Raw genomic sequence first — 11,348 nt, 5'->3', positions numbered from 1 at the left:
ATAAAACATGTTCAACATTAAGTCTCTGCTGGTTAAACACCTCCTCTGACGAGGCCCCATCATGCACGACTGTATTATTATTATTATTATTATTATTATTATTATTATTATTGTTATTATTGTTATTATTATTATTATTATTATTATTATTATCATTATTATTATTATTATTATTATTATCATTATTATCATTATTATTATTATCATTATTATTATTGTTATTATTGTTATTATTATTATTATTATTATTATTATTATCATTATTATTATTATTATTATTATTATCATTATTATCATTATTATTATTATCATTATTATTATTGTTATTATTATTATCATTATTATCATTATTATTATTATCATTATTATTATCATTATTATTATTATTATCATTCTTATTATCATTATTATTATTGTTATTATTATTATTATTGTTATTATTATTATTATTGTTATTATTATTGTTATTGTTATTATTATTATTATTGTTATTATCATTATCATTCTTATTATCATTATTATCATTGTTATTATTATCTTCACATTGTGACTTTTCTTTGATCATTGTAACAAAAGTCACAAGTGTTTTGTAACATTAACTTTAAAGCAGCTCTTTGTCGTTCAGAGAACAAACTGAGAACTTTAATATTTACAATATTAATGAGGTAATAATACAAACTGTCTCCAGCAGTGAATAAACCAGCTGTTCTCAGAGGAAATAAGGTCCCAGAACACTGTTTGAAGGTAGAACGATGGCAGGGTCCGCCACATATTAACAAAGTGAAACTCCTTTAAGGTCAGTTTGTTTATTCAGTCATAAAAACAAGCAGGTGGATTATTGATTATGTATCTACATCGTGCTGCTTCAGTTATAAAGTATAACTGTTATACTTTATAACTGTTGTACTCTATAAGTTATAAAGTACAGCAGCGGTTCTGTTCATTTGCTACATTTACTTTGAATTAAAGTACATTTATTAAATAAACTATAAAGTTCAAATGTTAAAGATCGATTTCATGTTTAAATGATTCTGTGATTACTTCTCTCAGTGAAGTTTTGTTAAAGTCAGTGTGTCATTGTGCTGTGTATAATATTAATATTATAATAACAATAATAATAATAATATTATAATAATAACAACAACAATAATAATAATAAAATATAATAACATCATATCACAGCCTCACTGAGGAGACAAACTGAAGTCCTGATCACGGATCAATAAGTGAATAATCGAACTGTCTGTGGACACAAACAGGAAAATAAAACAACAAACACTATTTTATTGATTATTATCGATCGGATCTGAGGCGTGTCCGCGCGAGCCGCCATGTTCTCCCGTGACGTCACCAAACGGGAAGTGAGCTCGTTGTTCTCCATGGTGGCTGCGGTGCGGTGCGGTGCGGTGGGCTCGCGGACCAAAACAACTCTTCCTCCTCTTCTTCCTCCTCTTCCTCCTCGCGGACCATGGACGGGTGAGCGCGGGAAACATCCCGGACCTTTCCGACATCCCGCCGTTGTTTTCCTTCCTTCCTCCCTCGCGTTTCCTTGGTGACTGAGCCGCACCTGCGCGAGCCTCTGGCGTCAGTCCCTCGCTCATGTTTGTTGTTGTTTACTTGTTTACTGAAACATTTCCCGCCACAGAGCCGTCTCTGCTCGTCTCTACGTTCCATTTTCCCGCCGCTCGCGCGCTGTTTGTCGCTCGTGGTCCTTTTTTTCTGGTTTTGTTTTGATTGAAAGTGTCGCGAGCGAACGGTGACGATTCAGCGGCGGAAGTCCCGCGAGAACTGTGTGTGCACAGAGAGCAGACTGTCAACAAGAAGCGTGGCGACTTGTTTCATTTCACTCGCTCTGTTTGTAAAATGTCCGCCGAGACGTTTAGTGATGATGAGGCAGAAACACGAACACGTCCGAGTCCACCAGCACAGACAGACCTGAAACAACGAGTCACACCTGAAACAACGAGTCACACCTGAAACAACGAGTCACACCTGAAACAACGAGTCAGACCTGAAACAACGAGTCACACCTGAAACAACGAGTCACACCTGAAACAACGAGTCACACCTGAAACAACTAGTCACACCTGAAACAACGAGTCACACCTGAAACAACGAGTCACACCTGAAACAACGAGTCGATCGACAGAGTTCAGACCTGAAACAACGAGTCACACCTGAAACGAGTCACACCTGAAACAACGAGTCACACCTGAAACGAGTCAGACCTGAAACAACGAGTCGATGGACAGAGTCAGACCTGAAACGAGTCAGACCTGAAACGATGAGTCAGACCTGAAATGACGAGTCGATCGACAGAGTTCAGACCTGAAACGACGAGTCGATCAACACAGTCAGACCTGAAACGAGTCACACCTGAAACAACGAGTCACACCTGAAACGAGTCACACCTGAAACAACGAGTCGATGGACAGAGTCAGACCTGAAACGATGAGTCAGACCTGAAACAACGAGTCAGACCTGAAATGACGAGTCAATCGACAGAGTCAGACCTGAAACAATGAGTCAGACCTGAAACGACGAGTCGATCGACAGAGTTCAGACCTGAAACAATGAGTCAGACCTGAAATGACGAGTCGATCGACAGAGTTCAGACCTGAAACAACGAGTCAGACCTGAAATGACGAGTCAATCGACAGAATCAGACCTGAAACAATGAGTCAGACCTGAAACGAGTCAGACCTGAAATGACGAGTCAATCGACAGAGTCAGACCTGAAACAATGAGTCAGACCTGAAACGACGAGTCGATCGACAGAGTTCAGACCTGAAACAACGAGTCAGACCTGAAATGACGAGTCAATCGACAGAATCAGACCTGAAACAATGAGTCAGACCTGAAACGAGTCAGACCTGAAATGACGAGTCAATCGACAGAGTCACACCTGAAACAACGAGTCACACCTGAAACGAGTCGATCGACAGAGTCAGACCTGAAACGACGAGTCGATCAACACAGTCACACCTGAAACGAGTCACACCTGAAACGAGTCGATGGACAGAGTCAGACCTGAAACGAGTCAGACCTGAAACAACGAGTCACACCTGAAACGAGTCGATGGACAGAGTCAGACCTGAAACGAGTCAGACCTGAAACGACGAGTCGATCGACAGAGTCAGACCTGAAACGACGAGTCGATCGACAGAGTCAGACCTGAAACGAGTCAGACCTGAAACAACGAGTCGATCGACAGAGTCAGACCTGAAACGAGTCAGACCTGAAACAACGAGTCGATCGACAGAGTTCAGACCTGAAACGAGTCAGACCTGAAACGACGAGTCGATCGACAGAGTCAGACCTGAAACGAGTCAGACCTGAAACAACGAGTCGATCGACAGAGTTCAGACCTGAAACGAGTCAGACCTGAAACGACGAGTCGATCGACAGAGTCAGACCTGAAACGAGTCAGACCTGAAACAACGAGTCGATCGACAGAGTTCAGACCTGAAACGAGTCAGACCTGAAACGACGAGTCGATCAAACAAAACAGTTGTCAGCGACCCGTTCTGATAATCGATCGGTCCTTCAGATGATCAAACTGAAATAACTTAATAATTAAATGTCTTAATTATCAAACAAACTCTGATTTCATTTATTTTATAGTCACACGTCTTTTTATTTCATTGTAAATCTTTGACCCTCACACTGAACTGTTTGTGTAACACACACACACACACACACACACACACACACACACACACGCACACACACACACTGACTGAGCGTCATGTTTCTGTCTCAGCAGGAATCAGTGTTTCCTTCCTCCATCAGCTGCTCTGCGAACATGAGCACCTCCAACCTGTCCACAGGTGAGACCTCCTCTCTCCCCATCACTGTCAGTAAACACCCCCCCCCCCCCCCCCCCCCCCCAGTAACCAGTGATTATTCGTCCACAGTGGATGGCACTGATAGGCTGTGTGTTTCTGAGCGTGCTCAGTGCGTCCCATCTCGAGTCCTTCACCTGCGTCAGCTTCCTGCTGACGTCTCTGAACAGGAAGTGCTCGCTCTAGCACTTCCTTTCGGCCGAGTTAGTAAGCTGATCACGCTGAAGGCCAAAAACCAGGTCAGTGCTAACGGCTAATGCTAACTGCTAATGCTCACACACTGAGCATGTATGCTAACATCGTGAACTTTAAAGTTACAAACATTTGAAATGTTTATCTCATCAGATTAACTGTCTCATTTATTCACCGACTGCCTTTGATTACTTACAGTCGTATAAAATGTAAATGTCTTTCAGGGATTTTTAGAAATGGCGTCGGAGGAAGCGGCTGTTACCATGGTGAACTACTACACTTCAGCCCCGCCCACCATCAGGAACCAGCCAATCTTCATTCAGTACTCCACCCACCGCGAGCTCAAGACCGACAACCTGACCAATCAGGTGAGCAGCAGTGGCTCCGCCCCGCCCACTTCATCAGACTGTTTTTTCAGTCGGTTGCAGTCTGCAGCTTCACCACTAGATGTCACTGAATCCTTCAACACATCTTTAAGGTTTATTTGTTTGTTTGTCGACAGAGAGTGGCGCTGCAGGCCATCAGTGCAGCAGCAGTGCATTCTGGGAACATGGCGTCCGGAGGAGAGGGTCGTGGCTTAGCTCCGGGTCAGAGTCCCGTCCTGAGAATCATCGTGGAGAATTTATTTTACCCGGTGACGCTGGAGGTCCTGCAGCAGGTCGCTCAGCACTCGCTCCTTTATTATGACTATAGTATTATTGTAGTATTATTGTGGTATTATTGTAGTATTATTGTGGTATTATTGTGGTATTATTGTAGTATTATTGTAGTGGACTTCATTTCAACACGACGCTCAAGCGTCCCGGTACTGTTGAGTTCTTCATGATGATGTTTGAGCTCTTCGGGTTTGTGTTGTTGTGTTGTTGTGCTGTTGTGTTGTTGTGTTGTTGTGTTGTTGTACTGTTGTGTTGTTGTGTTGTTGTGCTGCTGTGTTTCATTGTTAATAACTAAAGTCCCGTGCTGTCTGCAGATCTTCAGTAAGTTCGGCTCCGTGTTGAAAATCATCACGTTCACCAGAAACAACCAGTTTCAGGCTCTGCTGCAGTTCAGTGACGCTGTGCACGCTCAGCACGCCAAGGCTGTGAGTCACGTGCACACTTTCTCTCTCTCTCACACACACATAAAAGCAGCTACTGTGCTCAGACGAGGCTTGAAAACTGTTTCTGTTGTTTCATTCTGTGACAAATGTACTTATTGTAGGTCGCTTTGGACAAAAGTGTCTGCTGAATGTAAAAGTGTAGATGTAGAAGTATAGATGCTATTCATAAGTGTTCACACTCTGACAGTGTTTCAGTAGAGCAGAGCTCATGAGCGGCTCTGGACGGCTGATAAAATCCACCAGTCACAGCTCCAGTCCAGAGTCACTCACGCAGCTCTGGTCCAATCAGATAACAGCTGTCAGTCTTGTGTGTCTCAGTCTCTGGACGGTCAGAACATCTATAACGGCTGCTGCACGCTGAGGATCGACTTCTCCAAACTGAGCGCGCTCAATGTGAAGTACAACAACGACAAGAGCCGCGACTTCACCAGAGCCGACCTGCCGACAGGAGAGCTGGACCCCGCCGCCGCCTTCAGTAAGACCGGCTCATGCTAATGCTAAAGCTAACTAAACATACTGAACACTGGGGACTGTCGCTAGCTCATCTGTACTGAGCATGTGCAACACTCAGCAGAGATGAGAAGACGGGGACACGTCTCCCTCGTTAGTTTATTTCATCATCAGCTCCGGAGAAAACCCTGAAGATCGTTAACGTTAATGAATCATCTGGTCTGCTGTAAATGTTGCATTCTGGGAGTTCTGCTAGCTTGTGATGCGCCAGTGACTTCCTGTTTACATAACTGATTGGACAGATGTTTCCTAGCAACAGATTTACATGTTGTTAAATCTTTACATCTGTACGTTTTAATGATTCAATCTGTGTGTGTGCGTGTGTGTGTGTGTGTGCGTGCCTGCGTGTGTGTGTGTGTGTGTTACAGGTGTAGCTCTCCCTCCATACGGGGCGTCAGCTTTCCCACCGACCTTCCACCAACACTCAGGTGAGAGCTCCTCTGTTCCTCGCAGTGTTTCATGTTTACAGGAGTCCAGAGTTCAGTCAGCTGATGAGGAGACAAAGACGAGACATCAGCAGAGACCGGAGTGGACCTCGGTACCAGCAGGAGATCCAGAACATCACAGACTACAGAACCTTGGATCCCCTCAACACAGACTCGGCTGTGAAGTCTGCTGAGAGCAGAGATGATGCTGGTCCAGATGATTTACTGACCCTGTACTGAAAACATGATCCGATCAGCCGGCTGATGTCATCATGACGGTTCCCTCCTGCCTCCATCGTTCCTCTTCTGAACGTCTGCTGTGTCGAGTCTTCATGACGCCCCGTGGATCCAGATCAATGTGAGACAACACCCCTGCAGCCCGGACCCTCACCAGTACACTCTCAGAACCAACAGATCCACAGCGGATGTCATATCCACTGTCCTCCACTCCGTCTGCACAGCCGGAGAATCAGAAGCTGCATCAGGATGTTTGCTGACCTCAGCTCAGTCTGACCAACAAGCTGACGGCTGGTTTAGTAAAGGAGCCTGAAGACGACAGGAGGTCCAGACCATCAGAACACAGAGAGCTGCAGCCTCCTCAGCAGCCACGGTCCAAACACCATCCTGCCCTACAGAGCAGTCGTCCACACAGTGTTTAAATAAAGTTTTATTGTGTCAGTATCTCTGTTATGTCCCCCGTTCTGTCTCTGTTTTAAATAAAGTTTTCGTCCTCAGGCCTGTCGATGGCGGCCGTCCCCGGCTCGTTGGTGTCTCCTCCTCGCGTCTCCATGCAGGTGGCACCTCCTGCTGTCCACTCTGTGCTGCTGGTGTCCAACCTGAACCCAGAGGTCAGAGGTCACACACAAGCTGTGTCTCAATTCAGGGGCTGCATCCTTCAAGGACGCGGCCTTTGCAGCCTCTGAAGGCGAGTCCTTCGAAGGTACCTACCCGAAGGTGCCGCGTCCACCATTGTTAATGGGACAGTCTCGCCTTCGGAGCATTTCCTGGTTGCGTCACCAGATGTTCCCGCCCCTTACCCTTACGTCATGATTTCTGCCGCCCAGGCCCGCGAAAGTGACGATCTACACCACTTGATGTCGCCATTTTCCTTCTTTCTTTCTTCTGTTTCGGGCACGCAAAGGATCTTGGGATATGTGAGGCTGTGAAGGACAGTAGCGGTGCGTCCTCCAACAAGAGGGACGAGAAGGCTGCATTTGAAGGAGCCTTCCAATCGGGACGGCCTTCGTGCAGCGTTGTGACGTAATTGGCCTTTAAATGCTCCTGTGAAGGCTGCAGCCCCTGAACTGAGACACAGCCACAGTCACACAGCAACCGACCAATCAGAGTGCTGCTCTCTCACTAACTGTATGAACCTGTTTGTCTCTGCAGACCGTCTCACCTCACTGCCTCTTCATCCTGTTCGGTGAGAAACATTCAGACGTCGTTAACGTGAGACAGAACCACGTTAATAACATTAATAACATTAATGTTGATTAACATGAACTTTTATGACGTGTGTTTAAAATATAAAGTGACCAGAACTTCCTTCCTGCTCCTGCAGACGAAGATCTGAAACTAAACTCAGAGACGTGAAATAAAACGTACAGAAATATAAATGAACAGCAGAAAATTATGAATGAAGTTCAGATTCTGAGTGGATTTAATGTGTTGTTGTTGTTGTTGTTGTTGTTGTTGTGTGTTTCAGGTGTGTACGGGGACGTTCAGAGAGTGAAAATCCTCTTCAACAAGAAGGAAAACGCTCTGGTCCAGATGAGCGACGGCACGCAGGCTCAGCTCGGTCCGACTCGTTTTCATTTATTCACCCTCACACCAGACCAGACCAGACCAGACCAGACCAGACCAGAACAGAACAGACCAGACCAGAACAGAACAGAACAGAACAGAACAGACCAGACCAGAACAGAACAGAACAGAACAGACCAGACCAGACCAGACCAGACCAGACCAGAACAGACCAGACCAGACCAGACCAGACCAGAACAGAACAGATCAGAACAGATCAGAACAGATCAGAACAGATCAGATCAGACCAGAACAGATCAGATCAGACCAGAACAGATCAGAACAGATCAGATCAGACCAGAACAGAACAGATCAGAACAGATCAGAACAGATCAGAACAGATCAGAACAGATCAGATCAGACCAGAACAGAACAGATCAGAACAGATCAGCTGTTTTATGTTGTCGTCCAATCAAAAGTTAGTTCACTGTGACGACTGATGTGACAGAACACGGCAGGTCCGTTTACCTGATCACGGATCCATATGGATGTGGATTAATGACGCTCACCTGATGATCTGTGTCGATAGAACAAGAAGAACTCGACAGTTTGATGTTTTATATTTAAAGTTGAATTCTTTGACCCGTTTGTTTGACCCGAACACTCCTGTCACTCCTTTCTGTTCCCACAGCGATGAGTCACCTGAACGGTCAGCGTCTCCATGGTAACATGATTCGGGTGATGCTGTCCAAACACCCAGTGGTGCAGCTGCCCCGCGGGGGGGCGGGGCAAGAAGAACAGGCGCTGACTCAGGACTTCTCAGGCTCCGCCCTCCACCGCTTCAAAAAACCCGGATCCAAAAATTTTAACAACATCTTCCCCCCGTCAGCGACGCTGCACCTGTCCAACATCCCGTAAGACCGCCATGTGACGGAGTCAGCTGATCTGTCTTCATATTAATGAGCTCATCCGTGTGAATGTCTGAATGTTTGTGTGTCGCAGCTCGGCGGTCAGCGAGGACGACCTGAAGGACGTCTTCTCCTCCAGCGGCTTCACAGTCAAAGCCTTCAAGTTCTTCCAGTGAGTAAATCTGAACAGTCCGTCAGGGCTCCGGCTAAAGTTAGCTTCAGAATCATAACGCAACATGGCCGCCACTCCTTCTGTCTGTGCCCCTCCCTCCTTTGGTCTCGTGTTGATGATGTCACTTCCCCTGCTGTCACAGGAAGGACAGGAAGATGGCTCTGATGCAGCTGGCGTCGGTGGAGGAGGCCATCGAGGCTCTGATCGCTCTGCACGACCACCAGCTGGACCACAACCAGCACCTCCGAGTCTCCTTCTCCAAGTCCACCATCTGACCCTCGAGTCTCCAAGTCCACCATCTGACCCCCGAGTCTCCAAGTCCACCATCTGACCCTCGAGTCTCCAAGTCCACCATCTGACCCTCGAGTCTCCAAGTCCACCATCTGACCCCCGAGTCTCCTTCTCCAAGTCCACCATCTGACCCTCGAGTCTCCAAGTCCACCATCTGACCCCCGAGTCTCCAAGTCCACCATCTGACCCTCGAGACTCCTTCTCCAAGTCCACCATCTGACCCTCGAGTCTCCAAGTCCACCATCTGACCCCCGAGTCTCCTTCTCCAAGTCCACCATCTGACCCCCGAGTCTCCTTCTCCAAGTCCACCATCTGACCCTCGAGACTCCAAGTCCACCATCTGACCCTCGAGTCTCCTTCTCCAAGTCCACCATCTGACCCTCGAGTCTCCTTCTCCAAGTCCACCATCTGACCCTCGAGTCTCCTTCTCCAAGTCCACCATCTGACCCTCGAGTCTCCAAGTCCACCATCTGACCCTCGAGTCTCCTTCTCCAAGTCCACCATCTGACCCTCGAGTCTCCTTCTCCAAGTCCACCATCTGACCCCCGAGACTCCAAGTCCACCATCTGACCCCCGAGACTCCTTCTCCAAGTCCACCATCTGACCCTCGAGTCTCCTTCTCCAAGTCCACCATCTGACCCCCGAGACTCCAAGTCCACCATCTGACCCTCGAGTCTCCTTCTCCAAGTCCACCATCTGACCCTCGAGTCTCCTTCTCCAAGTCCACCATCTGACCCTCGAGTCTCCTTCTCCAAGTCCACCATCTGACCCCCGAGTCTCCTTCTCCAAGTCCACCATCTGACCCCCGAGACTCCAAGTCCACCATCTGACCCTCGAGTCTCCTTCTCCAAGTCCACCATCTGACCCTCGAGTCTCCTTCTCCAAGTCCACCATCTGACCCCCGAGACTCCAAGTCCACCATCTGACCCCCGAGACTCCTTCTCCAAGTCCACCATCTGACCCTCGAGTCTCCTTCTCCAAGTCCACCATCTGACCCCCGAGACTCCAAGTCCACCATCTGACCCTCGAGTCTCCTTCTCCAAGTCCACCATCTGACCCTCGAGTCTCCTTCTCCAAGTCCACCATCTGACCCTCGAGTCTCCTTCTCCAAGTCCACCATCTGACCCTCGAGTCTCCTTCTCCAAGTCCACCATCTGACCCCCGAGTCTCCTTCTCCAAGTCCATCATCTGACCCCCGAGACTCCAAGTCCACCATCTGACCCTCGAGCCCCCTTTCCAAGTCCACCATCTGACCCTCGAGTCTCCTTCTCCAAGTCCACCATCTGACCCTCGAGTCTCCTTCTCCAAGTCCACCATCTGACCCCCGAGTCTCCTTCTCCAAGTCCACCATCTGACCCCCAAGTCTCCAAGTCCACCATCTGACCCCCAAGTCTCCAAGTCCACCATCTGACCCCCGAGTCTTCTGGACCTGTTGGCTGTTTTTCCCTCCGACCTCTCTCTGACCTTTGACCTTTGGAGCTGACCAACCAACCACATTTCAGGGCTTCTGATTGGTTTGCGGTAGGAACAAAGGGACCAATGGGAGAGCCCCGACACCACCGAGCTTTCTGTGCCTACACACGCTCTGACATCACAGGTGCAGACAATGACACAGGGCGTCGCCATGGTTACAGAGCACATTCCTGAGCGCCCGGTAGCAATGCATTGTGGGCCGTGGAGTCCAGCTGATGTGAGTCGAACTTTTTTGTCTGAATGTTAAATTAAAACAACAACAACTTGTTTTTAAAGTTACAAAGATTTTCAAAATAAAACTGCTTTTTTCTCAAAATCAACACAAATCAGAAGTCGAATTAAAATTCAGTCTGAAGTTATTGATTAAGATTATTTTGAACAATCAGTCTCTTTAATCTGCAGCTCATTGATTTAATTATGTTTTAAATTCTAAACTTCTAATGAAGACAAAACATTTTCACTGATGAAGCTTCACCATCAGCTCCACGCTGATATCATTATATTATTATTATTATTATTATTGTTGTTATTATTATTATTATTATTATTAGTACTGTTGTAGGAGTTTCAGTGGCTGCGGTCTCAACCTTCTTCTGTGCCTTATTTTTCTGAATTATTCTGCTGGTTTTGATTTTTTACGTGGTGTTTGGGTCGAGGTTCGGTGGCGGGTCGAGTCGATCTGACTTTGGA

General features: G+C 46.9%; 1 protein-coding gene across 2 annotated transcripts; it reads left to right on the top strand.

The window, feature by feature from the left end:
* Nucleotides 1-1,376: 1,376 nt before the first annotated feature.
* Nucleotides 1,377-10,984, top strand: LOC141005784 (polypyrimidine tract-binding protein 3-like). Of its 2 annotated transcripts, none has more exons than XM_073477814.1 (14): nucleotides 1,377-1,476; nucleotides 3,764-3,830; nucleotides 3,918-4,084; nucleotides 4,262-4,405; nucleotides 4,540-4,695; nucleotides 5,008-5,118; nucleotides 5,455-5,611; nucleotides 6,015-6,074; nucleotides 6,807-6,919; nucleotides 7,461-7,494; nucleotides 7,777-7,869; nucleotides 8,506-8,728; nucleotides 8,817-8,894; nucleotides 9,037-10,984. In XM_073477814.1, exons 2-14 carry the CDS (start codon nucleotides 3,806-3,808, stop codon nucleotides 9,167-9,169), a joined length of 1,494 nt encoding a protein of 497 aa, XP_073333915.1. In that variant the 5' UTR covers nucleotides 1,377-1,476; nucleotides 3,764-3,805; the 3' UTR covers nucleotides 9,170-10,984. The 2 variants fall into 2 exon arrangements, with proteins under 2 accessions (XP_073333915.1, XP_073333914.1); XM_073477813.1 differs by having other exon boundaries at nucleotides 1,396-1,476; nucleotides 3,767-3,830; nucleotides 9,037-9,245.
* The last annotated feature ends 364 nt before the right edge of the window (nucleotides 10,985-11,348 follow it).

Source organism: Pagrus major, chromosome 12 (genome assembly GCF_040436345.1).
Source record: "Pagrus major chromosome 12, Pma_NU_1.0".
NCBI classification, from domain to species: Eukaryota; Metazoa; Chordata; class Actinopteri; order Spariformes; family Sparidae; genus Pagrus; species Pagrus major.
The sequence above is the reverse complement of the archived record's forward strand: the minus strand, read 5'-3'. Positions and strand labels throughout refer to the sequence as shown.